The 26,978-nt window shown below is 41.5% G+C and overlaps 2 protein-coding genes across 9 annotated transcripts; one reads left to right on the top strand and one right to left on the bottom strand.

Moving 5' to 3' along the window:
• ddhd2 (DDHD domain containing 2) lies at positions 1-12,526 on the bottom strand. Of its 3 annotated transcripts, XM_086030560.1 has the most exons (20): positions 12,195-12,526; positions 11,671-11,820; positions 9,012-9,204; positions 7,368-7,558; positions 7,199-7,288; positions 6,984-7,104; positions 6,747-6,836; positions 6,521-6,662; positions 6,197-6,405; positions 6,046-6,113; positions 5,841-5,960; positions 5,675-5,770; positions 5,088-5,252; positions 4,964-4,990; positions 4,304-4,459; positions 4,071-4,173; positions 3,802-3,963; positions 3,489-3,593; positions 1,421-1,598; positions 1-1,345 (listed from the first exon to the last, which is right to left on the bottom strand). In XM_086030560.1, the coding sequence occupies exons 2-20, from the start codon at positions 11,785-11,787 to the stop codon at positions 1,264-1,266; spliced, it is 2,415 nt and encodes an 804-aa protein (XP_085886686.1). In that variant the 5' UTR covers positions 11,788-11,820; positions 12,195-12,526; the 3' UTR covers positions 1-1,263. The 3 variants fall into 3 exon arrangements, with proteins under 3 accessions (XP_085886686.1, XP_085886684.1, XP_085886685.1); XM_086030558.1 differs by lacking the exon at positions 3,489-3,593 and having other exon boundaries at positions 12,195-12,522; XM_086030559.1 differs by lacking the exons at positions 3,489-3,593; positions 4,964-4,990 and having other exon boundaries at positions 12,195-12,521.
• On the top strand, positions 11,508-26,854 carry LOC147146943 (clustered mitochondria protein homolog). Of its 6 annotated transcripts, none has more exons than XM_086030553.1 (30): positions 11,511-11,624; positions 12,937-13,068; positions 13,246-13,376; positions 15,068-15,177; positions 15,944-16,115; positions 16,426-16,563; positions 16,650-16,804; positions 16,887-17,041; positions 17,137-17,253; positions 17,864-17,996; positions 18,082-18,174; positions 18,252-18,418; positions 19,005-19,184; positions 19,740-20,150; positions 20,225-20,298; positions 20,379-20,483; positions 20,571-20,671; positions 21,224-21,376; positions 21,470-21,532; positions 21,607-21,839; positions 21,937-22,021; positions 22,536-22,689; positions 22,780-22,919; positions 24,418-24,498; positions 24,689-24,814; positions 24,897-25,006; positions 25,087-25,180; positions 25,253-25,378; positions 25,907-25,980; positions 26,198-26,854. In XM_086030553.1, the coding sequence occupies exons 3-30, from the start codon at positions 13,322-13,324 to the stop codon at positions 26,712-26,714; spliced, it is 4,122 nt and encodes a 1,373-aa protein (XP_085886679.1). In that variant the 5' UTR covers positions 11,511-11,624; positions 12,937-13,068; positions 13,246-13,321; the 3' UTR covers positions 26,715-26,854. The 6 variants fall into 6 exon arrangements, with proteins under 6 accessions (XP_085886681.1, XP_085886679.1, XP_085886682.1 ...); XM_086030554.1 differs by lacking the exon at positions 11,511-11,624 and adding an exon at positions 12,569-12,585; XM_086030555.1 differs by lacking the exon at positions 12,937-13,068 and having other exon boundaries at positions 11,508-11,624.
• Positions 26,855-26,978: the final 124 nt, after the last annotated feature.

A 26,978-nucleotide genomic window follows, 5' to 3' on the forward strand; every position in this document is an offset into this window, starting at 1 on the left:
TGGAATACAAGCTATTGTTTTATTATGGCACACAAAGGAGGTATAAACAACAGCCATTAATTTTGTGCACATTACCATAATCACCAAGGGCGCATGGCATAGCAGAGATGTCAAGTATATAATATAACATAATACATGTTCAGTGCTTTTTTTGGAGAGTGTAGAATGTTGTTTAACACAAACAGATGTGAAATGCACACGGTGGAGCTAAACCTTTACCTAGTATAATCAAAACAGACTAGTAAACAAGGGGGTTGGTAGAGGGTGAACAAGGACTTCTGAACATGAATAAAAACTAGTTACCTTATATTATTTTAAGATTTTGCTTATAGTGTTAATTAAGCTCTTCTCTACATGAATATTACAAAGTGGCAATTACGCTACTTCTGCACATACATGTGAAAACTCAGTAAACTCCAGGGGGAATGTTGAGATAATGTACAATTACTTGATACATTGGAGCACAGAAGAGAAAGGTTGAATTTGGAAATTGGCATGATCAAACTGAGTTCTGCAAACAGGCTCCCATCCTGTTATTATACGGTCAAGATCTAAAATTGATGGATTTAGGAGTAAATGTTTCATACACACCTCTGTGAATGCAAAATTACAAAGTGTAGGAGCAGCAGCTTTTCATTTCTTTGGGTGAGCAGATAATTTTGGAACAGCAAAACTTCAACTTGCTATATACCAAAAAAGGATTTCAGTCAACAAACACAAAATAAAATTATTTATAAAGCTAATACAATAAGGGAGTGCTCCCTTGAACACTTTCTATTATAAATCGCGCTTGACCAATTCAACATGTTTTTTTTTTTTTTTTTTATACTGAACAGAGGTGGCAAATCCAAGTCCAGACAGCAAAACCCCTGCCACACTTTGGCTATAGCCACAGGTGCGCCTACTCCACAGGCAGGTAAATGAGCCCGGGAGCTCTGGAACTGGATTTGCCACCTCCGATACTCAACTTCTGGTCATAATAATGTAAAATCTTCCACAATATCTAGTAACAATTGTGCGTTTGTTTTGCTGATAACGATGAAAGTGCAAGGTAAGGAAAAATAGACATGAAAAGTGCAATACAGAGCATGATATGAGAATCAAGAAACACCAACCCCACTTGGGTGATGACTGAAATATTGACTGACATCTCTGACCAGAGATCACCTGACCAAAGGGAGGAAAATTGCACAACCTCTGTTAACTGTCTTTTTTGGACCAACTCTCAGGTTCCTGAAGTGGATTTTATTGAGAAAACTCAAATTACTGTTGAGTCTGTTCCAATGTCACATTCAGATTGTCGTAAATCTCCTTCAGCAGCAACAGAGCAGTATCCTCGGATTCCCTGACAGACGAAAAAGTAAGGAATTAAAGGGCAGTTTAAACAGGCGGCTCATCTGAATATCAAAGTACGACTTACCAATAGCAAAGGTGAGACTGAATGGCAAACAAATATTCATTGAAGCTCTCTATGGGTTTTTCCTGAAGCACATAGTCGATCCGTCGCCCTCCATTCAACATTCCCACTTTAATTTCCGCTTGCTCCGCCTGCTGTGGCTGCTCTGTTGATCCTGAGGATTCCACGTCCACGCGCTCACCTGCAGGGACAACAGGAACATTTATTAGATGTCTCCTTATGAGGATTACTCTGTTTTAAAAAAACTCAGCTCCTAATAGAGGAAAAAAGACAGTGAGTATGTGATGGCTAATATATGACCTCTGTTCCGGCTTTCAATGTCCAACCATAAGCCGGTCGAGAAAGTCGTTGTTACAAAAATTTCCAAATGATGTTTATTACGATCCGAACAAGTTCCAACAAGGATTCACAATTCCAAATGACTAATAACTTGCAAAAATGACTTTGTGGTGTATAAGTAATGTAAGCGTTGTAAGTGTAAGTGGTTGAAAGACTATATGATCACAGCTTCTGTGGATAGCAAACATTTGACTTCCATGTCGAACATCCGTTTAAACACACCTGACACGTGCACGTCAATCAGTGAACAATCCATGAGCCTGCCGTACCATTAACAACACATAGGGGGAGTAATCATTCCATCCATCCATTATCTACACCGCTTATCCTCACAAGGGTCGCCGGCCCCAGCTGTCTTTGGGCGGTAGGCGGGGGACACCCTGAATTGGTTGCCAGCCAATCGCAGGTCACACAGAGACAAACATCCGCACTCACAATCACAACTAGGGGCAATTTAGAGTGTCCAATCAACTTACCACGCATATTTTTGGAATGTGGGAGGAAACCGGAGTATCCGGTGAAAACGCAGGCAGGGGAGAACATGCAAACTCCACACAGGGAGGATCGAACCCACGACCTCTGAACTGTGAGGCGGACGTGCTAATCATTCCAAATATTCCAAATCACAAAAGTACATAAAAAATTATACAGTAAGTTTAATTTAATAATATAAAATTGAACCTAATCTAAAATAAAGTAATGTGGCTCCAACAACCTCCTGGTCTCAAAACTTCAGGAGAGGCTGTGCTTTTCCAGCCCACAAATATGTACAGTACTATAGCTGAGGACTTTTGAGGGGTTTTCTCCGGGTACTCCGGTTTCCTCACACATTCCAAAAACATGCATGGCAGGTTAATTGATCACTCTAAATTGCCCTTAGGTGTGATTGTGAGTGCGGTTGTTTGTTTGTCTCTGTGTGCCCTGCGATTGGCTGGCAACCGATTCAGGGTGTACCCCGCCTACCCTAGGCTCCAGCACGCCCGCGACCCTCGTGAGGTTAAGCGGTATAGATAATGGATGGATGAACATCTCGCTGAGGAAAGGGAGTGGGAAGGTGTTTGCTGTGAGGCTACTTAATATTAGGTATTGCGGGAATTAATAAAGCCATGTTATATGTACAGTGCATTGTTGAATTAAGGCTTGTTTGCTTGATCAGTCAGCACTACTAAAGTATTTGTTTTGCCATTATCGATTTCCTTTCGTGGTGGTGTGAAAAAATTGGGGGAAAAAATTTAAAAACTCACTTGTCGATCGCATGTGCCAAATTCAAGGTTCACAGGCCTGTCACATCATTTCAAGTACCCTGTGATGATTTTTCCATGAGATGCGTTTAAAACTAGCCATCAAATGAAAATGACCAAATGCAGGGGAAATTAGGATGATGGTAAAAACACAAATTCCAGTTGACAGTTTGACACCCTGCTTTAGAAACTCACACAGCTGAAGTCTCGCAAGATTTGCCAACATCTCTTGTAATGTCATGCATGAAGATGGTTTGAATTTGTTCTCTTTTGACTTTGACAGTGTCATTTTCCAAAACATTTCAACCTCCAAATTGTTACACTGTAGTTCAATGTTGGAGGTTTCACTCTAGTTGTTGTCTTATTATATTCATTAAGTAGATGGCAATTTCAAATTCAAACCAGGAAACACAGTCTATCATTACTTTTTTTTTTTTTTTTAATTACTATACACCTCATTTCATGTTAGCTGTGTGACTGCCCTGGCTTACCTTGGAAGTAATGCTTATGAAGGGCCCTGGGCCACTCCAATATTTTAGTCCAAAAGTCACCCCTTTGTTCTTCCCTCTGAGCAGAGGCACAAACTGCAGCCAACGCTGAAGTTTACAGTAAAGTGCAAAGGGGTGCGGGAAGCAGGTGTGACCACCAGACAGAGTTAGAGACAAACAGCCAGGATGTTGGCAAGCAGAGAGTGAGGAGCGTGAAGACAAGGGGGTTAGACAGACGCATGCACACGCATACACACAGTACATACCGTATATTTCACAACTTACAAAAAAACAACAACTCATAAACTCCATCTACCATGTGTCTCCTGAAGGTTTCCCTCTGTTGTCGTTTCTCCTTCGTCTACTGGGGGCAGTGCAGCAACAGGTAGTCTGGAAAGTGACTGCCAAGCTGTCCTTAATGATCCCAGCACATTATTTTTCAAATCTATGCTCATGCGGGTCAAGCTATCCTTCAGTTCTAGAAGAAGAAGAAGATAAAAATGCATATCTTTAGGATTCCTAAAGACAAGGTCAAGCCATGGTGTTTGATGCAGATGGGGAAAAAAAAAAAGCAAGAATCCATACCCAAGTGCATTCTCTTGCGGCCTTTGTGGTGCGGAATTAACATGGGCTCTAGGTCAACTTCTGAAATAATCATGGGTTCGATCCTGTAAGCTACAGGGTCAAACTGCACAACAAAAGACAAGACATTAGACAATTTCCCAATTTCATTGAAAATAATCTGACATTATTACCAACCGAGTGTCAGATGAAAGTGGCTATTCGTAAGAAATGTGTGAATATTTGGTGTTGCGCACCGGGTGATAGATGTTATAAAAGCTCTTGCAGGTTGGGAAGCTGTAGTTGAGATCAATGCGTTTGAGTCCACGGACAGTTAGGAACATTCCAATGGGGGACCCAAACGCAAAAAAGGTCTGTGGCTGGAACGCCAGCTGTGGGTAATCGACGGATACCTGTGGAGAGAAGGTTTCATCAGTTATCATCCAACTCCAAAAATGATGACAGCTTACACAGTGGTCTTGTTTTGCACACACTTAAGACAATTTGGGTGCAATGCTGCTGAAATCCTTTCAAAACATCCAGACAACAACATCCAAAGAGAGAATGAGCACATGCAAGGAAGAGAGCCGGTCACTCATGCAGGAATGGATGAGAACAGAAAGTGAGGGTGGTCTAGGGTTCCACAGTCTGTTACGACCAATAAAAATATTGATCATAAGCGACTATGCCAGGGGTCACCCAAAATGTTTTAAACACAGAAGCACTTATGGGGACTGATTACTGTGAAGGTTCTACAACATTCTTAGTTGACCACAATATCCAATCACTGGTGAGCTATTTTTAGAATAGGCCTGTGAATTACTGATACGCCCCTTTGGGGCTAGGTGGTGCCGGCGATAATCATATTAGTGACCCCTGGACTATGCTGTGTTTCAATGCTACCACTTGAGACAAACCTGTCCCTTGGCTATGCCTCCACTGGTCTGTCCGGGCAAGCAGGGCGGGTGGGAGAGAAGCAGGAGGGTGATGCATGAAGACTGGAAGCAAAGATAATCGTTTCCATGCATGCATGCGTGGTACCTGTCCGATGCCCATGTTGAAATATTCATAATCTACAGCGCTGGTGATGGACTGTGTTCTGAGGAACTGGCCCTTTTCGAATGCCGATTCCGGAGACTGGTTACCATTGTCTCCACAGCAGAGAGAACCTTGCTGCACTCGAGCCAGACGTTCTGCTTTGTATTCCTAGGTGAATATTATTAAACACATGGTTTTGTTGTATTAGGTAATTGATGCCATCATTTAGGAAAAAACACCTAAAACACATTCAGACAACTTCATTTGACTCTGATGAAATACAAATGGAAATGATGTTGCAATATACAGTACAGCGAATCTGGAAAGTATTCACAGCACTTCACTTTTTCCACATTTTGCCACAGCCTTATTTGTTATCCTTAACGGATAAAAATCAATTTTCCTCAAATTACTCCACACAAGACCCCATAATGACAATGTAACCAATGTTTTTTTTTAGGTCCATCCGTCTCTGTCCCTACCTCCCACAATAGCGAGGGTCAACTGCATAATTACTCACAAGCTTTTCTCTGTACTGTCATTTCGAATACTACAAATGCACTGAATCTCATTAAGTGGCTGTGTCTGACCTCTGAGAAATATTTTCTCCTGACATATTTCAGGATCTTCTTCCGGGGTCCAAGAGGAATTCCTATATCTTTGAGATCATTTTCTTGGCAAAGAGCCTAAAGGAAGATAAACATTTCATTATGAAAGCCGAAGCAAGACAGTATATTACGTTTGTTTGTGTGTTACCAGTGATTCCAGGTCCAGATTTTCTGCCTTTAACGTGGATGAGTATTGCTGCAGGCCCAGCCGATTGAGAGTCTGCTCAACTGTATCATGGTCCGGATGGCAGAGGTCACCAGACAGCACCTTTAACATAAAGTTGTTGTTTTTTTTTTTAACTCTCTTTTCGGTCCACTTATTGAGAAAGCAATCATTGTGAACACAACTATACCTCCTCTTTTGCTGATTCTTCTGAATCAGTTATCTGATTGGTTAGCAAGTCAAACAGGATCAATGAACCTATTGAAAGACAGGTAACTGAGAATAAGTGTTTTATTGTTCGAGGTGAGCGTAAAGTCAATATGTGTTAATGTGTTTCTAACCAAGGCTATGGCCCACGACAGAAATTTCCCCCTTAAACTCGGGGTGTCTCTGTTTGAAGAGAGTGTGTAGTCTGTTGATCTCTGAGGCGACCGTGTCCACTATGGTCTGGCAGTAGGTGGGACTATTATAGAAAAACAAGTCTAGCAGCGTGTCATTGGTGAAATGTCTCAGTCTGCTGATGCTGGGCAGAGTGATCCTATGGATGTCCCTTGGAAGAAAAAAAAAAAAAAAAGAACAAAATGCAGTGAGTGTGAATTAATAACATGGCCGCAGAAGAATTGTGTTTGTTTGTGTGTTTATACTTGGACTGTCTATACACTTACTCATCCACACCAGTGGCATCCCCATGTAAAGCGCTGTGCCAGTTCACAGGGAGGAACTCCACTTTGCCAACCTTGCCTTCTAGCTGAGCATTCTTATAATGAGAAGCCAACAAGGACAGTGACACACTACGGAAGTCATTCACTGGAAAGAGAGCACCAGACTAGGAATGATAAATACATTTGTGTACAGTGTAGAAAATGCACGCCCAAAAAATGATACACCTACCACACTGTATGATGGATCTGAAGCGCAGGTCACATGCAGGACCAATGCCATGGACCATAAACACAAGGTGGTCCACCTTTTCTGGCTCACCTTTAAACAAATACATTATGAAATATCAAACTTGGCTTGTGTTAATAAGTTTAAAAAAAACAGAACTGTTGGCATATTTTCTGATACAGGTTTTCTAATGGGATACCATTAGAAATAAAAGAAAAATCAATTTAAAAAAAAACATACCATCTGGTATTTCTACAGGGATGTTGTTAATGCCCCGTTTGACCGTTCTAGGACGGGTGTTCTCAGATGGCGAGGAAACCCAGTCTTCCTGAAATCCTATTGGCTGATAGTGCATTATCAGCTGAAAAGGGAGCAAACAACATTATTATAAAAGGAACAAGAATGTAGTTTTGTCATAAATGTAATTATGGCAACATCGTACGTGCAGGAATCACCTTGGGATTGTGTAAAATGACCGTCTCTCCTGTGGGAAAATCCAGCTTCCTTTTCCACTCATCCAAAGTAACTGCGATCATATAAGCATCCTGTAAAAATGAAACAAGTCAATTATTTCTTACTGAGGAACAGGCGGGATGTGAAAGAGCGTCGCTGGTGTCGGACTACCTCCAGACTGATGCTGAAGTCTTCAGTGTACGGCATGAACCTTGTGTCTTTATCTCCCTTGTAGAACCACGTGCAGCGGCGAACTTCAGTCGGAGCTTGTTCCCAGTACACTGCGTAGCACTTCCTCTCCTTGACATGTACATCATAGCGCTCGCCCTCCACAGCCACCACCACCTCCTCGTCATCACCTCCTACAACCCAGCAACGTTATGCATAAGACCAGAGGTGGGTAAAATATGGGCCGCAGGCCACTTACCAGCCGCTCGCTTCTTTAATCCGGCCCACCAAGCATTTATATTGTTTTTGTGTTTTCATCAAATTTATTAATTTAACTGCTTGGATGCATTTTGATATTTTCTGATATGTATCATGAAATAATTGGTTTATTTTAAATAATAAAATAGATGAGTAAAACAAACAATTGTAAATTATATAAATCGATTTATTTAGTTGTATTTCTTTTTTTGTATACAGTAAGCCATTTAATTTCAGATGTCTTTGTCTTATACAATTTCTTAATTAATTATAAATAAATTGAAAATTATTTCATTACTAAAACAATTTTAGGTATTTCCTAAACTTTTGGGGGGTTTACCTCATTTACAAATGACCTGATTAATCTGTCCATTTTACAAATCAAATGTGGCCCTTGAGCACAAAGGTTTGCCCACTCATGTGTCAGATGTTACTACATCAAATGCACATATGTCTTTAAATTCAATATTTGTAAAGCTCTATGAGGAGTTCATCTACAACAATCTCATTCAGGATAGCTGACTGGTATTTTTCTCTTTTGAGAGGGGATGTGTAAATATAATTATCAAAGTACATTGTTTGCTGAGGAAAAAAAAAAAAAAAAAAATCACACACCTTTTTTTTTTATTCAGTGTTCATAGGCTAGTCTCTGCCATCACACAATTTTGGGCAAAAATTATCTAAATATATATTTTTTAATCCCATTTATTATAGTCATTATAATGCCTCAACTTAAATTCAACTCACACTCTGTTGTATATTCATGTAGCACACTACACAGAGAAGTAGATCCCACAGGCCTCCTCGATAGCAGCAGACTAGCCTCTCTCCAACAACTGGTTGCCATTTTACATTTGTCCGCAGCGGGACACAAAACAAGACCCTCCAGTTCCAAAGCCCAAGTCCTGACAGATGAGCTACTGTCACGATGATCTAGAGTTTGTATTGGACAAATGTCCACCACCCTAATAACTGTAGTTGTACAATATTTCATTTTGAGTTAGTGAATGAATACATTGGTAGGAAAAGCCATTATCTGTTGCAGCAGCTTGAAGCCTCTTTTTTAATGAAATGTTCACTAATTGCCAAATTGCTGCTTATTGTGAATTGAGTTGAATTGAGTTAACTGTCACCATGCAGTGCTCATATGTCTCAAGTTTGTGCTTGAGGGTCAAAGCAAAATTAAATAAATAAATAAATTCAGCCAAATGACAGCTCGTATCTCCAAAAATGTGTAAGCCGAGTCACTCCTATCTCAAAGAACCGCAATTAAAACATTAATCATGCAAATGAACAACAGAGAATTTGTGTTCAAATATGTCCATATTGAATTTGAACTTCTTCGTAGTAGTATTTAGCGTTTTGGTGAGGCAGTTTGTGCATGCTTACGTGCATTGTCGGCATTCTCTAATTTATCTGAGTCTTCTCTGCTAAAAGGGAGCCAGAGTGCATTATCATCGCCCTTTTTGTAGAAGAACCAGTGAGGCTGCACTTGTTGGTAAGGAGGCGGGACATGATCCGTATCGAGCATCTCAAAGGATGAAGTCGAACCAGGAGATGCTTCATCCACTGCCGGCAGCACCTGTAGAAAAACACCAAAAGTGTCGATATGCAAGTCGGGAATTATTAAAGTCAGTCTGTTGTGTTCCAGTTAGCTCTTAACCAAAGAAATCTGAGACCATCTGCCAAAATAAAGAACAAGGGACAGGAAAGGATCGCCCCTCCTCTGCACTTGTTCAGCTGGACAAAGCTCTGTTCTACTCTGCCCTCCGCTCATCCAACCTCCGCCTCTTTGTACAAGCGACACAAGTACAGCTTGTAAACAGCCCGACTTCCTTGAATCTTAACCATTTGGAGCCTTCCGCTGCTTGACACACAATCACACAATTGCCATGTCAGGAAACAAGTCAGGAGGGTGTTGACATTTACAGAAAAATGATTAATAATTTGAAATACATCTTTCCTAAGAGCCACTGAAGATAAATGAAATACCCTGTCATCAAATGGTAACAGTGTGCGAAACCACAAAGAGGAACAGTATGTGACTTCCATGTATAGCCTAACTATTTCTTTCCCAAGACACACGGGCAGTGTCGTCATTTTGCCATGCTGTCGCTCAGTGGTTAAAGAATGTAGCAGCTATTCTTGTCCATTAGAACAGGAGCACAAACCAACTCTCACACTAAATAAGAATTATTGAGGACTGAGATTGATGGACCCTTGAGTGGTGTGAATTGTGACAATGCTGAGTCAATAGACTATTTCAGTCCTGCCTGGCACAGCCTTGGGGTTGCGCAAGGTGTCAGGAGTTGTTGCAGAGGGGCACATTGTTACTTTTATCAAATGCTCTGGGCTTTGTTAGGCTTTTCTCAGTGGTCTGAAGCGAGGGCGGCATACCACCGGATTATAACTCTTGCTAGTGAGTTTCTTCACTAATTTGCATTTCACCAATTTCTGTTTACATACAGTTTCTTGCGAAAGTATTTGGCTCTGTATGAACTCTTTTACCTTTTGCTACATTTCAGGCTTTAAATAAAGACATACAATTGAATTATTTGTGAAAAGTCTATATATATATATATATATATATATATATTTTTTTTTTTTTAAATAAAAAAAATGAAAAGTGGGGCGTACGATATTATATTATCATTATTCAGCCACTTTACTGTCAGTGCAGCCAACTCACTCCAGAAGTTCACGGTTAAAATGGCCAAGTCAAAAGTCCAGACATGAATCCAATTCACAAGCTGTTCACAAGTGCTCTCCAACTAATCTACCTGAGCTGGAGATGTTTTGACTAGGCAAAAATGGAGTCACTAGATGTGCAAAACCGCTCCAGAGACATACACCAAAAGACTTCCAGCTGTAATTTGCAGCAAAACGTGGTTCTACACAGTATTAACTCGAGGAGACAGAATAATTTTGCACACTCCACTTTTCAGTTTTTTAGTTCCCCCAAAACATTTAAAATTCCAAATGAATTTTGTTCCACTTCAGGATTATGTCCCACTTGGTGATGATTCTTTACCAAAAAATATATGTATATATCATTATGTTTGAAGCCTGAAATGTGACATAAGTTCAAAAGAGTTCAATGGGCCAAATACCTTCACAAGCCACTGTAATATGACTGATCAATCATTTGATAGATGATGGTCCAGCGTGATTGTGGCGGCTAACAAGCTAACATAGTGTGACTAACTAGTTTTGAACTGAAGTAATGGTGGCATGCCTTTGCAGTACACTAGTCCTTCTCAAATAGTGGGGCGCACCCCTGATCCAAAGAGGGATCCCTGGAGAACATGCTTTTTTTTCCCTATAATACTCGAGTGTAATTGCACTACTACTACTGCTGCTACTACTACAGTAGGTGGGTACAGCACTCTCATTGAGTGTGCACAAGGAGTATTAGCTGAGAGCTGTCATATCATGCTTCCAACACCGCTTCGAAAAGCTGTGTACTGCAAAACCATGACTTACTCATTTTAAAATCAGCACAAAATGTTATACTCTAATTTGTTTTGTAGGTTAGGGATTTAAAGGTAAGGTAGATTTAAATATTGTGTTCCCGAGTTAATGTTGCTGATCAATTGGAATGTATTATTACTTACTTATTTCTTTCTTTGTTTTTTTGTTTTCTTTAATGTTAAGGGTAGAATGCTGTGCAGATCTGTACTTATAACAATTTTCTAGACAAATTATACTATTATTTATAGTCAAGACAGAGAGTTGGGGGAGCACAAAATATTTTACTCTTCCGAGGGGGGCGTAACAGAAAATAATTGAGAAGCACTGCAGTACACCTAAAATGACATGGAGGTCCGGATCTGGCCCACCAGCCATGAGTTTGACACGTGTGATTAAAGCTTCGGTCAATCAGCGCATTCAAAAACGCTGTTCAACTGTGTGCACATCACACCAGTGTTGAAAACTTGACAAAAAAAACCCGCCTGCTTTATTAACGAGCCTGACCATCCTGAAATCAACACAGCACGCATGGTAGGTTGCATTACAAGAAAGGGCTCGAGTCCCCATATGCACTCACCTGGTCCACATGTGTGTTCTCTGCTGTCACTGCCTGATCGGGACTGCTAAGTCGGTCCTCGTATTTGGTGGACGGGGCAGCCTGAGATCGACCCCCCTGGTCAGCAGATAGGGACATTGCCTCAACCTTATCCCAAGCCCCAGTCGTGACCTGGAAGAAGGGGTTGGGCAACATAAACGCACTCCTATCTGTCAATCTCGACTACTGGAGGTACACAAATACGTGTTTTACATTGACACGAGCTAACATTGCATAATCACGAAGCTGGGGTAAAGGACACAAACTATGTAACGTGTGCTAACACTGTAGCTGCGACATAGCACAGCTGCGAATAGCTCACATGTAGCAGCATTTAAAACACATTTTAATTAAGCCTGATATGTCCACCATCACAGCTTTGAGGCAGAATTTTTGTTTACATGCTAGCTTGGTAATGGTTGAGGTTTACGAGTCTCACATTCTTTTTTTTTTGCACACGTATATGTATATATTTAGTACAACAGAAAAGATAGACTAAAACTCACCGACAACCTCCAAACCACTAAGCTGGAGTGTCTTCGTACTTGTTATTTTGCTAGCCCCGACTAGCTGGGTTAGCCATTAGCAAAGAGCGGTCGACTGCCAAATGGTGCTACCTTGAGGTACTCTCGGGAATAAAGAATATGAGTTTCAATATTATACGTGACACGCTAGCTGGTAATAAATAAACAATGCAAATGTTTCTTGATTGAAATTATTTTGGTTAGTAATGTTGGTATTTGTATTTTACTGGAGAATGCTCCTGGAAATCTGCAGTACGAATAATGTAACGTGTCACCTGGACGTAACATTTACGAGGAGTACGCGAAGGCACCATTCCACCGCTCCACAAACTATACGATTACGTCACGAGTGTAAACGTTTTCTGACTCCACGGTGAGTATGGTTCGGTACTATGAACGGTGTTTGTTTAAATTGAACTGTTTCCATTATTCATTTCTGCAAACAAATAGCATATCAGGGGTATAGAATTAACGTTTCTCTGTCGTTCATGTGTAAATAAACATCTAACTAATTCGTGAGTAACCAAATCAACAGACTCACACATTCGTGGAAGCAAAAAAAAAAAAAACGCAACTATTTACTTGTAGTAGTTTCATTTAAATATGACTCCACTTAGTTATGGATCATGTCACCTAATTTTTTTCAAATTGAATGATTCAAGTGCTGACTGAGGTCTGACTTCTCCCAATCAAAATGTGCACTTCATTTCCATATTTCCTCCAGGGCTTTTAGGGAGTGAAAAATGCCAGGGGTAGGAAAGTGAGCCCAGACAGATTGCACGGACACACCCAAGCTAGCTAACAACAAAGTGTGGGAGACACGCAGAGCGGACTGACAGTGTGGAGCAACAAGAGGGTGGGGCTTTTTTTCTTTTCTTTTTTTTTTTTTTTTTATACACAGTGAGAACAGATAAGTTGAGTTTGCAGAACAGAAGGGGCAGGAGTCACAATCCTACAGTCATTTGCTTTCATTCTGCTGGGTTTCCAAGTCGTCCAACTGCACATTCTCAGGGACACTCGTATTGCATTTCAGCTTGAAGCAAGACTACAGCAGTTTTCAGCATAGTGAAGCAAACACACACACACAAAAAAGGAATCAACACGCAGACATGAAGGACAAAGTGAAGAAAGGAGCCGCAGGAAGAACTCAAGCCAAGACGAATGGTGAGAAATCAAAACATGCTTGTGTCTTTTCCTTTCTTTTCCTTCTTTTTCGTTGGTGCCTCTCTGTTGGAGAGGGGGTGGGACATTCAACATGCTTATGCTGCTATGAGTATGTCTGCTTTTTGGTATTCATAAGGTAAATACTCCCAGAGAAAAAACCTGATATCCAGGAATATAGGAGTCTTCATTCTCGTAAAACTTTCTTACCTTTGCCACTCCCCTTAGACAGGATGGAGTGGTTACTGTTGAATGTGTGCTGGCCTGTCTGCAGGTGAGAGTGCCCTAAGGCCTTCCTATGTTCCTAAATGCATGGGCACTGTGTTCAGCAGCTAACTGATGGCAAGTGACCTTTCAGTAAATAAGCTTTAAACACGTTTAGTTTTGGGCATAAAAATGAACTTGTCAGCCATGAATGTTTCTGCAGTAGTAAGTCACCTCCAATAGAGAAGAGGCTGGTGGCTGAATGCCAGAAAAGGGGAGGAAACTTCCTCCAACCAATTGTGAAGAGTGAAGCTGTTCTTTGGGTGCTTTCCAGTGGTGGACTCCCACGCTGACAGCAAGGGTTTTATTGTAGAACGGCCACATTCCTCCTAAATGAGTGTGTAGTACTTAGAGAAGGTGTAGTAGAATGCACATGCACGCATGTTTGCTTCACTGCAAGACTAAAGCTGTGTTATTTTGTGTTTTAGCACTTTGCAGTTTCCACATGCCACTGCTGGGTGTGGTTGTCCCTTCAACCCTAGATGACATGAAGGCCGATAGGCAAATTCAACAGGTTTAGTCACAATGTAGGTTATGCATGCCAGGTCCTGCTCTCTCCTGTGTGTGTAGGGGGTATTTGTATGCAGTGTGCATATCTATTAAAGACACACCCATTTTTTTTTTTTTCATTTGCCTGAATTCACTTTCACCTTCCAATGTGCTTGCTCTTTGTCCACCTGTGCGAGAAGCATGAGTCATATTTACAACTCATTCATTTGTTCAATGAACTTAGGCCAGTGGTTCTCCAACATTTTACACAAGTCCTACCTCAAAAAAAATACTTGGGTCTCCAAGTACAAACAAAATGACCAACATTAACACAGTAGCGTGGTATACTAGTAGTAATTAGTGTTCGGCAAAAATGAGGCAGAGGTTCTATTCCTAAAGTTGAATCTTATTGTTAGCCACTGTAACATTTATGTACAGTACATTAACACTGTGCTTTATTATAGAAAAGTACAAACTGGTATTTAAATGAGCCAATTAAAATGTATTGCACAAACGTTGAATATAATTTGCACTTAAATATTTGAAAAAAAAAAAAAACATTTTAAAATATTAAATATAGGTATTGTGCTTAAAAGTTACATACAAATGAACTGTGCTTAAAACGAGAGAAAAACAATCGGATGCACTACTAGGCTGTAGCCAGCAGAGGCACTGTTGAGTCGGTCTCAACTAGTTTGTGGTCTAAAGAAGAACAAGTTGAGGATGAGCTAGCAACATTCACATAGACCTCCCCTGTGGCACAACTCTTCTGAGCAGTATTCTATTCAATTCAACACTGGAATTGAAACTGCGTTAAGAACATTCCAAGAGATTTTCTCAGTCAATTGATTTGTTAATTTTCTCTGCTGTCAATTAGGTCAAATGGGCAGAATGAACTGTATGAAGACAGATGTGGCTTACTGGTTTCTCCCTCCAAACAGATGTGATCAGTGTTACTCATGGGAAAGATTCTCCTGCTATCAAGCAAGAAGATGATTCCTCATTCCCGGTCAAGATCCAGGGAGCAGGGGTGGAGCCTTTTGAGTTTCAGGTACAAATGGTACTTTTTTAGAATGTGTGCTCTTGTGTTACTTTGCAAAACACGACTCATCCTGTATCTAATCTCATTAGCTTGTGTAAATACACTTAATGTTGTAGCTATTGAACGCAAAAACAGTTTTTCTTTACAATGATAGTGCTCAATTTTGATTGGCCCTTCAGAGCGGTGTATTATTGCTTCATGCAGTGGTGAGGAACCGTGTTGACAAATATTTATTTCATGTAACCAAATAAGATGCGGCGAACATTAGAAACCATACATGAAGAATTATTTTATGTAAATATTATCTGCTCAGCTTGATCTCACATGCAGGTGTAGCTAGTGATGTGGCCACTAGGAATATCCAGTAAGTATATGACTATTCATTCATTCATTCATTCATTCATTATCCATACCGCTCATCCTCACAAGGGTCGCGAGTGTACTGGAGCCTATCCCAGCTGTCTTCGGGCAGTAGGGGCGGGGGACACCCTGAATTGGTTGCCAGCCAATTGCAGGGCACACAGAAACAACCAACCGCACTCATAATCACACCTAGGGGCAATTTAGAGTGTCCAATCAACTTACCATGCATGTTTTTGGAATGTGGGAGGGAACCGGAGTACCCGGAGGAAACCCACGCAGGCACGGGGAGAACATGCAAACTCCACACAGGGAGTGGAACCCACGACCCCTGAACTGTGAGGCGGACTAGCTAACCAGTCGACCACCGTGCCGCCCTCTGACTATTCATTCCTGGTTTATTTTGTGTGTGAAGATTCGTGGATTTTGGCTGGTTCAAGATGCCTTAACTACTTTGCTCTCGAGAGAGGAGGTCGCTCCCCGCTCCAACCTGTCTCTGGCCTTCGCTGGTGCAACTCTCGACCCCCTTGCAGGATTGCAAAACATCAAGGGACTTAAACCTGGAGCCATCCTGCGTCTGGTTGAGGGTACAGCACTCTATTTACCGTAAATATATTGATTGGTGTCAATGTATGTGCTTTTTTTCTGTAATCAAGGGAATCTCTTGGACTGCGATTAAATCAGGGTATGGTCAGTGTATGTCAATGAGTTACTGCAGTACCCCAACTTTTGAAATGCTAACCAAATTAACTCATAGTGTACGCTGTCCTGAATAAATGTGCTCTAGGGGCTCCAGTTTTAATTTGCTCACATGAAAATGTTTACTCAACTCCACTGCACAGGTCAGTTCCATGAAGGTTAATGTGACTTTAACACTAACTGTGCATGTCTACCCAGAGCCTTTCACTGCCCGCTCAGCAAGGCACCATTTGGCTCAGGTCCTAGAGCTTTTGCGAGCATCTGGACCTCAGGATGCATTGAGAGAAGGACGTTCACCAAGCTTACTCGAAACACTTACACACGCACAAACATCAGGTGGGCATACACACTTTACTGTGTGTGCATTTTAGAAGGTCATTGCAGTGATAAATCTGTAAGATAGTAAGTTATTGCTCCTTCAGAAACAAGCTTCCCAAATGGAAAGAGCCTGAAACGCTCTGCAAGCAACCCAAAACCAGAAGCAGCCAACAATGATTGTGCACCTCCTGACTACCTCCTGCCTGGTTCCTCCGACAGACCACTGATGGCCCTACTCCCACACAGCTCCCAGCCACAGGTGGAAACTGTAAAATCAATACATTAAATCTGATTGCACAATTCTATAGCGTCATTAACCTGCTGAATTTTGTCATCATCAGGTCCCAAGCTACCTTAGGGACTTGTCTCTTAGCTCTTGGGACCCTCCTCCAGGACACAGGAAGCTGCAAGGAGACTTTCTATACATTACTGTGGTGACGACAGAAGGACAAAGGTGTGACATCACATCATGTCCGAAAGGTTTCTTTGTTAACAGGTAACACGTTCAAATTATTTTGGGGTTTTAAAGGGTAACAACATAGTGAAATGATCATAGATCACATCATTAACTCTTGTCTTAATTCATCTCAGATCTACACCAGAAGCATTTGATCCCCGTCCTTCCCAGTCATCACCAATGTGCCACTGCTTCACTGACCTGCTCTGTCACATTAGTCCTGCTTTCAAACACGCTTTTACTAAAAACAGGTAAATCTACAATAGCATTCAATCGAAAAAAAAATACGTTCAGGATTTGTGTTTGTATCAAAACATTGTGGTGGTTGGCAGTTTCTGAAATCAGCAGTGTGTGGCAGAATAAATTTCTTTTAACTCAGACAGTAGGACATCACTGTGTCACTATGTTATGTTTATTTGATGTCAAAGGGAATTATTTTATTATGGCTCGAAAATAAGAAATTCTGAAACAACCCTGCAAAAATCATAGAGGATCGTCTCATGTTTTTGTCTATCTGTACTTTAGTTAGCAGGCAGAATGACGCAAGAGAGACTGCATTTCTCTATGCAATTTATATTTATACTTGGATGTCTCCCAACACACGAGACCCTCCACAAAGTGTCATGGAAATTTGTCATGTAGTTTTATGTAATAAAAAAATCTGCAAAACGGCAATCGAAACAATAGATCACGCACGAATCGAGACTTCGCAAAAGTAACTTGATGACAGGTGCATACAGTACATTGCCAGAATGCCAACTAAGATTATAATCCGAAGAAAGAATTTTAACCAACCAAAGTGACGTTTTAAATTTGCAGTAATCTTGTCTGTGTATATTGAGATTGCTTTCTGGTTTCAAGGCATCACACATCTCAAGTGGACATGATGCCTACTCCTTATCAAACCCTGTGCTGGCTCGGTCCCCCTTGTGCTACCCGCACTCACAAAAACACCTTCAGCAGGCTAGGGGTAGATGAGCAACCAGCAAACCAGGTTATTTATAACATTGGTAATTAGTGAATTCTTAACAATATACCAAGGGAAGTGACACTAAGTCTTGCATGCATCTCTTCTGTAGGCTCCAGACTGGAATGAGGAGCTGCAAGCAGCCAGAGATCGTCCACAAACAAGTCTGGACGAGAGATTGCAAAGGGAGCGAGCTCTCCTGCAGGTAGTCTGAAAACATGAATTTTGGATGCAATTATTGTGAGAAATGTCTGGATTTACACATTGGCATTCTTGTCTCAGGTAAACAGCGCATTTGTGAGGACTGTGTCCCAGGGGGCGGAGACTGTGGTGGAAGGTTTTGCTGAGCCAGTCAACGGTAACCCCGAAGATCCAGCTTTCCTGTTCGGCGGCCTGTTCATGAGCCAGGGGGCGGCTAGTGCAGTGTTTGGTGGCGAGAGGGGCCGCAGGTAAGGACAAGATATACAGTATTGTGTAAAAGCCATTAATTGGTTATTGTCCAATTGTTACTCATAGGTGATTTGATTCAATATTTTTATTAGGAGTAGACCGATTATCGGCTCCGGTATTCAGTTTTGACCCTGGGTACACTCTGCACTTTTGGGCTTTGTTTGAAATCAAACACAAGTGAAATTGTAACATTTGTGTCATTTTGAAATTTTGGGGGACTTTCCAGAAAACTATATCGAGCTATTGGTTAAGTTTTCACTTAACATTTGAAGACACGCTGATGACACCGAGGCGCTCCCTTTTTGTTAGAATTTTACAACAAAGTGCCTATTGGCAAACATTAATAATAATATCAACATTATGCAAATGTGACAAATTGTTCAATAAACATATGCTTTAAGACATTCCAACAAAGTTAAGAGTTTTAAATTGTTTTAGATTACGACGCCAATATTTTCCTTTTTGCTGAAAATGAATATCAGCTCCAAATATCTGTTATCGGCCTCCCGGACTACTGATTATCGGCATCGCCCCTGTAAAAAAACCTATCAGTCAATCTCTAATTTTTACATTGTGTATTTGCAGGGCTGCTCAGAGACTGGAGCTTAAAGGAGTGCAGGTCTACAGTCATCTGCAGGGGCTGCAGGGCTTGCACACTCTACCTACAGCCATTGTAGACTACAGAGGAGTGCGCCTGTCAGCTCAAGGTTTAGCTCCTGGCTTGGAAGGCACAGAGCAGGAGGAGGGAACCGCTCCTGTCTCACGGTACATCCTTTTAATGCTGTTTCCATGCACATCAGCATTAAATCCGCATCATTATCTTTTGTTAACTCAGCCCAGCATCTTGTATTCATTGGTGTGGATCTCTGTGCAATTTACTGGCGACAGTTCTTTATATACATCGGCCTTAATTTCTCTGTTTGGAAGCAGTAGGTTATGGGTGTCTTACACCTGGTTACTGCCAACAGTCCAGCCATTTTTTTACTCTCTAGGGCCACCATACCTCTTGCTTGTACTCTGAAAATCCCATGTCTTTCACTGTCATGTGTAAGATTATTGGCTGTAATGTCAAATCAATGCCTATCGAGACTACGCTCTGAGAATCAATTTAAATTCAGGATGGAACATCCCATTCAATGTGCTTGGATACTTATGGCTCAACATATCAGGTTATAATTTGTTGTGCTAAATATTATCTTATTATTGACTACAGCTCATTGCCATTCCATTATTGATTGCACCACTGAAATTGTTTAAACCTCGGTGGAGGTCTCCTGTTCTATGTATTTTAATGAATAAATCAAATTGTCTTTGGTGTAGGGGGTTGCTCTATGGAGTGAATGCTGGATTGCAGGAGTCTCCCCATCGCAGACGCATGCTGGAACTCCTGGCTCACTCCGCCAAAGCTCTTTCTCTCCAGAAACATGTTGTCTTAGCACCCAATGGACACGGGGTCCCACTGTTTACGTCAGTGGATGCACAAGGACTGCTCGGGGCTGACGGGCGGTTCTACATATTGGATGTGTTTAGGACTTTCCCAGCTGATGCCAACTACTCTCCAGAAGTCAATGGTGAGACAATAAGTGGAGAAAAGATGCAGAAAGAGAAAAGCACCAGTGTAAATGAAGGCTGGCCACTGAATTATCAGAAAGACTTTGGTCTTCCGAAGAGTTTTCCTCACAGCCTGTGTAGGCTGAGGCCAGAGTTGATACAGATCTTCACCCAGTATAAGTGAGTTCAACTGGATTTTATGAAGAACTTTTTTTCTTTCTTTCCATTGCATTGAAGTGTTGTGCTTATTTTAGACACACCCAGTTCACACAGCTTGTCAAGGAGAAATTGGATAACAACGGAGGCTTTGAAGAATGTGCAACAGCTTGTAAGACGTGCGACTGATTAAATACAAATTGGTGCAAACTGTGGAAAGTTGATCATTTACCTCCAGAATTCTGTTTGCAGGCGATTCTCGAGCCACTGAAGCAGTACGGGCTGCTTGTAGAGAAGTGGGCTCCCTCAGTGAAATCATCTTCGAGATGCGATTTTGCCCCAACGTCTTCTCTCCAGGTACCAAGAGAAACTATAGTCTATAAATAAAATCAATCAATTTGCACAAGCATTACATCCTAGTTTCTTCTTGTTCTGTGTATTCAGGAGTATCATTCCCCAGCAGTGAAAGTGAGTCAGTCCAGCTACATGAGAAGTTACTGCGCGAAGCTGCAGCTTTCATTATCACTCATCAGATACCAGCCTTTGTACGTACATCCATTGATTATGTGAATGTACTGTGTAAACCTCCGTTGTTGGATCGGTACAGTACATCTGCTTTAAAGGGGGGGAAATCAACCCGAACATGTTTTTTTCAAGAATATGTTCTCAGCAGGCCCACTAGTTGAAACACGTCATTCCAATTAATATTGTGTTTGTGGAATTTGAGTTAAGCAGCAAAATCCACCCCTTTTTAGCCATCTCAAGGGGCGGCCATTTTGTCACTTCTGTCGACTGAAAATGACATCACAACTGCTCAGGGCTCAGGCAACAACCAATCACGGCTCAGCTTCAGACCGTGATTGGTCGTTCCCTGAGCCCTGAGCAGTTGTGATGTCATTTTCAGTCGACAGAAAATGGCCGCCCCCAGAGATGGCTAAAAACGACTGGATTAACTCTTATTCCGCAAGCAAAATATTTATCAGAATACCTTGTTTCAACTAGTGGGCTTGCATTCAACATATTCTTGAAAAAAATATGTTTGGGTTGACTTCCCTTGAAATAGCAAATAAACTGTTTGCATATGTGCACATTTGCAGGTGGAGTTATGTCTACAAAGCAATGAGACCCCAATGGATGGCACTTCTCTAAAGGAAGCGCTACACAATAAGGGCATCAACCTACGCTATCTGGGCCATCTTATCAAAACCATCAACCAGTCAAAACACAAGGAGCACCTGAGGCATTTACTGGTGTGTTTAACAGACACAATTAAGTTAAACTAGCCTTGACAATGTAAGTGGCACCCACACCATATTTGCTAAAATTCCCTATTTTTCTACCAGAGAATTGTCATGAGTGAAATATTAATACGCTCGACAAGGAGAATCTTCAACAGTTTCCTCCAGGTACGTTTAATTGCTTTGAATTGCTGTTTTATATACAGCATTATAGCTGCAGTGTTTAACTTGAATCTTTGCAGGGGGTGGACATGCCTTGTCTCGCTACAGCAGTCAGTCACTTCCTGTGCTGCCTATTGGTTCCTCACTTCACAGCCACCGCATTGGGAGAGGAGACAAAAAAGAAGTCAAGGCGTCGTGGCAGAGGTCCTGGGGCCTCTGAGAGCACAGCCTGGAGCACGCTCACTGCGACCGAGCTGTGGAACCAAGTCTGCCAGGATGCTGTTGAAACATACAGCCTCGTTGACAGTCTTGGGTAAAGCCATAGCGTTTGTTTGCTCTGGCATAGTTTGTCTGTCATGCAAAAAGCCTGTTGTTAATGTTGCAACAACTGCCATTTTTCTTTTTGACAGTTCCGGTCTGAACCAACTGGTTGAACGCTACAGGCTTCAGAAGATCTCCCTGCTCAGAGAGTTCTGTTTAAAGACTGGAGTACAGGTATTTTTAAAAAGTGCGATAGTAATAAATAATCAGTACATACATTTCTTCGATGGGTCACAAATAAATCAACACAGCCGTAGTTGTCGTAAGTGACGGTGGAAAATTCCAGTACAAGTACCTTAAGGTGGACGCAATCATCACTGTGAAAATGAACATGAAATAAATAAATTGAGCACTGTAATACTGATTACAGGTAGGAGATCAGAGATCTCCTGTTATTATGCAAATCTGTCCCCAACGGTTGATGGCAGCATATGATGGCATGAAAGCAATCTACAGGATTAGCAGTGCCATCAGTGCCACACTATTGTCCCACCTTTATTCGGATCTGCGCTTCCCTGGCCCATGGCGCACCTCGCAATTTTAGAAAATTAGGGTGGATACCAATTAGTAATGTAGATTTTGTGTAAAACAGCTAATGAGCAAACTGCAAAAAAGCACAACCTCGAATGATCTTAACTAAAGCGAAATTTTGCTGTTTGTTCATTCATGTCTATTCTGTCGCCATCAGCTGAGATTGAGGGACTACACCTTTGACAGCCACAGTAAAGCTCCCATTGGACCAGACGACATAATCAACATCTTCCCTGTTGTCAAACACATTCAAATGCCCACTTCAGATGCTTCTAAGGCATTCCGTGCTGCACAGAACTACTTTGAGAAAGGTGGGGCATTCAATTTAAACCTTCGTACTGAGGTGTTTGTTTAAAGTCGTGACCTTTTAACGGCAAAATTCACGTTTTTCCCAACGTCAGGTCTGTTGGATCAGGCCCATGAACATCTGAAAGATGCTGCATATTTGTTTGGTAGAGTGTGTGATGATCTCCATCCTGAGGCGTGTTATTGCCACAGCCTGCTGGCCAAGTTGGCGTTTCTCCAGGGCAAAACTGCTGAGGTAGGATGAAACTTCTGTCGCAGTTCAAAAATAAAGGCCATTCCTCAATGTGCGGTTTTATCACAGCACAATATCAGATAGGTCACAAGTTTTGAGGGCGCATGCGTGGCATGCTGACTGCCTGAATGTCCACGGGAGCTGTCGCACGTGAAGTGAATGTTCATTTTTCTCCTCTAAGCAGTCTTCAAAGGCGTTTTATAGAATAATTTAGCAGTACATCCAACCGGTGTCACAGCCGCAGACCATGTCTAACCAAATCAAACCAAGACCTCCACATCTGGCATCTTCACCAGTGGTTGGGTTGGCTGGTTGGTGATGTGGATCCGGTGACTGTGGGGGTTATAGTATGGGGGAGCGTATGTTATCGACAAATAACCTCGGTGCATTTTTTTTTTTTTTTTTTAATGGAATTTTGAATGCAGAGAGACACTGTGATGAGATCTTCAGGACCATTGTTGTGCCATTCACTTACAACCATCACCATGATAATGCGCAGTCCCCCATTGTTGCAAAAATCATCCTTGTTCTTCAATGGCGAGCATACTCACCGGACATATCACCCGATGACTTTCGGATGCTCTAGATCAGCATTTAGGACAAAATGTTCTAGAAACTTAAACAGATCCAGAAACTTCATACAGCCAATGAAAAGGAGTGGACCAACTTTCCACAGCCCAAAATCAACAGTCTGTTCAACTCTATGCGGAAGAGATATGTTGCATTGTGTGAAGGAAATGGTCCCCGACCCACACACCTCCAGCCAAATCCCCCAATACAGAATAACTGCACATTTTTGTGGCCTTTTGTTGTGAGCAGCCAGGCACATTTGTGCAACTATCATGCTGTCCCGTCAGCATTTTGATATGCCACGGCTGTCGGGTGGATGGATTATCTAATGATATAATATAATATAATATAAAACTATCTCTGTTTTATATTTATTCTATCATGTTAGAGAGGGAAAAATCTAATTTTTACATATTTACTTTTTCTACAGCCACAGATTATTGTACACAAAACTCATTTTTTCCAAACAAGTAATGATTTATTTTTTATTTTATTCTGTTATAAATGAAGACACTGCTATCAGCCAAAAGTGTGAATACCACAGGTATAATTTGGTAAAAAGCAATTCATGTAAAATATACCCAGTAATTTTCCTCTGATCATAACATCTTCCTTTTTCACTACTTGAATAGTATTTTCACTAATTTAGGTTTTTGGTTTTGGATTTTAGCAAAATATACACATACAGTCTCTATGGAATTTGAGAATGAATGTGTTCAATATTTTTCCTTTATACTGAGCGTCTGTAAATGTAATTGTTTCCCTATATTAATAACCTGAATTGAATATTTATTGTGACATAAATCGTAAAAAGATTTTGACAGTGTGAGTACCTGAATTAGTATTGTACTGCCACATAAGTACTTAGCTGCTGTCTTAGCTGTAACAATTTACCGAGCATTGTTATTAAACACCTTTCTTTGTTCCTAAGGCCCGCAGTGTCCAATTGAGAGCAGTAGTCATCAGTGAGAGGGTGCTCGGGTTTGACCACCCCCACACTATCCACCAATATGTAAGTACAAAAAAAGCTTTCCATTTCTTCCATGACTATTGTTTTTAAATCAAGCAAATGTCAGGTTTAACTAGAACGCTCAATGGGAAGTTGTGTGTCAATCATCTGGTGTATTTCTACAGCGACAAGGCCGGGTCATAAGGTCACAATGATTTAGTTATTTGTTTTCATGGTTCTGTTCTGTCTATAGGCCTTCTTGGCTGTATACGTTTGTGCCGGAGGGGAGATCAACCTGGCCCAGAAGTGTCTGCTCAGAGCACGACTACTTCTGCTAACCATCCATGGCGAGGACCACCCATACATTGCCAGGCTAGATGTAGGTTATTTCAAAACATGGTCGTTATGATTAACCTATCACCCTTCTAAATATTTCTCACTACTGTATATTGTCCTTGCAGAATTGTCTTGGCTTGCTTTTAAGAGGGGACCAAGCAGGGAAATACTTTAAAAACGCCCTCAGACTCAATACTTCCTTCTTCGGCCCAACAAATCTCCACACTGCCCTCACGTAAGATCCACCATCCTCTATCCCGTCGTTTGGCCACATTTCCAAACTCATCACTGTTTCTTTTCCTCTTTCCTGTGCAGTCAGCATCTGTTGTCCCAGTGGCTTTGCAGTAAAGGAGACTACAGAGGAGCTATGAATCATGAAAAGGAGGCCCTCGCTGCTTTTACCTCCTTGGTCGGCATCATTTTCTTAGCCAACGCAATTACAACTAATTGGATTTAATGTCACAGCTTTTCTCCTTCACAGTTTGATGAGGATCACCCTCAGACGCGATGCAGCAAAGAATTTCTGTGCACAATAACCAAGCAGGCAGTCCAGGTAGAACGCTGCCTCAGACAGGCTGGAGCTAATGTTACGGAACAAACGGTGGAGGTAAGAAGCAACTTCAATCAACATTATAGAGGAATTCAACCCCATTTTTTTTTTTACAATATTATCTTCTATGTAGCCCCACTAGTCTAAACAAGGCGTTCTGATTAATAATACATTTGTGGAGTATGAGTGAAGCAGTAAAATCCCCCCATTTTGTGCATCTCAGGGGGCCGCCATTTCATCACTTTGTGTCAAATGAAAATGACATCACAGTTGCTCAGGTAACAACCAATCATGGCTCAGCTTCAGCAAACAGGTGAGCTGTGATTGGTCGTTACCTGAGCCCTGTACAATTGTGATGTCATTATCAGTCGACAGAAAGTGACAAAATGGCCGCCCCCTGCGATGGATAAAAAAACGGCGGATTTTGCTACTTAACTCACATTCCACAAACACAATATTAATCAGAATGCCGTGTTTAGACTAGTGGAGGCACATAGAACATATCATTGTAAAGAAAAAATTTGGATGGACTTCCCCTGTAAAGGTAATGAGCCGTTAACTTATTTGTGCCTTCTACTTTTTTAGTGTCTGACTCCTACAAGTGAGACTGTTCTGGAGCAGATGGTTCTGGTCACTGGGATCAGGAAGATTGCAATGAGGTAAATGGTTATTGTGATGAAAAAGAGAGCTAGTACATGCCAATTTAAAAGGCACTTTTATACTCATGCATATGAATGTCCTCATACTTGAAGAATACGCCCATTTTAGCTACTTTAAATGGGAGATTTTCAAGTTAACATCTCCCAAGCAACTGCAATCTCAGCTCTGTGATAGCTGGTTGTATTCAAATCAATTCAATCATTTGTGTTTTTATAGTGACAAGTTCCAGGAGTACAAGCAGAGACATAAGGAGCTGAAGGCAGCCGTGGCAAAAGAGCTGATGAGCAAAGCAGCTAACGAGCTCTTTGAGGTTATGAACGGACAAGAGAAGGAGCCGGCTCGAGAAACAGGAAGTGGCGACGAAGTTCCGAACAGAGGAAGCCCGCCTGTGGAAGAAACCTCAGTCAACACCGTTGGCCCCGCTAATGGTCACATGGGAGTGGAGAAAACAGAAGTGGACGGAGGTGAGGCAGAGCCCAGCCAAACGGTAGTTTTGGATGCTGAAGCCAAAACGGAGGATTGCGCTAATGGCGACTCAAGTGCAACAAATGGGGTCAAAGCCACTGAGGAGATGCCATGTGACCAACCTGACGAGACCAAGACAGATGAGGTTACTGGGAGCCCCAAGAGTAAGGGGACATGGGCAGATGTTGTCTCAAACATGACAACAGCTGGTGAATCAGAAAGCAATGGTGTGGAAAACATCTCTGTTAATGGAACAGATCAAGTTTGAAAGCATCAAACCTAGGAAATGAGTGTAGCAGCCCACTGTAAGATAAACTGAGATATGATGAGCTTTACCATGTATTCATGCTGGCGAATGTCTGTCTGCTCCAGCGCTACCTTTCTTTTAACAATAAACTTTTTACCGTGGTGCTTTTTTTCCTTTTTTGAACTGATTGAATCTTTTAAAGACTCATATTTTTGCAACATCATTGCTCAGGTAAACATTGCTTGAAGATGGTCAGTTGCTGTTAAGAAGCAATAGCTACAGTCG

This window comes from Filicampus tigris, chromosome 5 (genome assembly GCF_054856515.1).
Source record: "Filicampus tigris isolate MCC_2025a chromosome 5, RoL_Ftig_1.0, whole genome shotgun sequence".
NCBI classification, from domain to species: Eukaryota; Metazoa; Chordata; class Actinopteri; order Syngnathiformes; family Syngnathidae; genus Filicampus; species Filicampus tigris.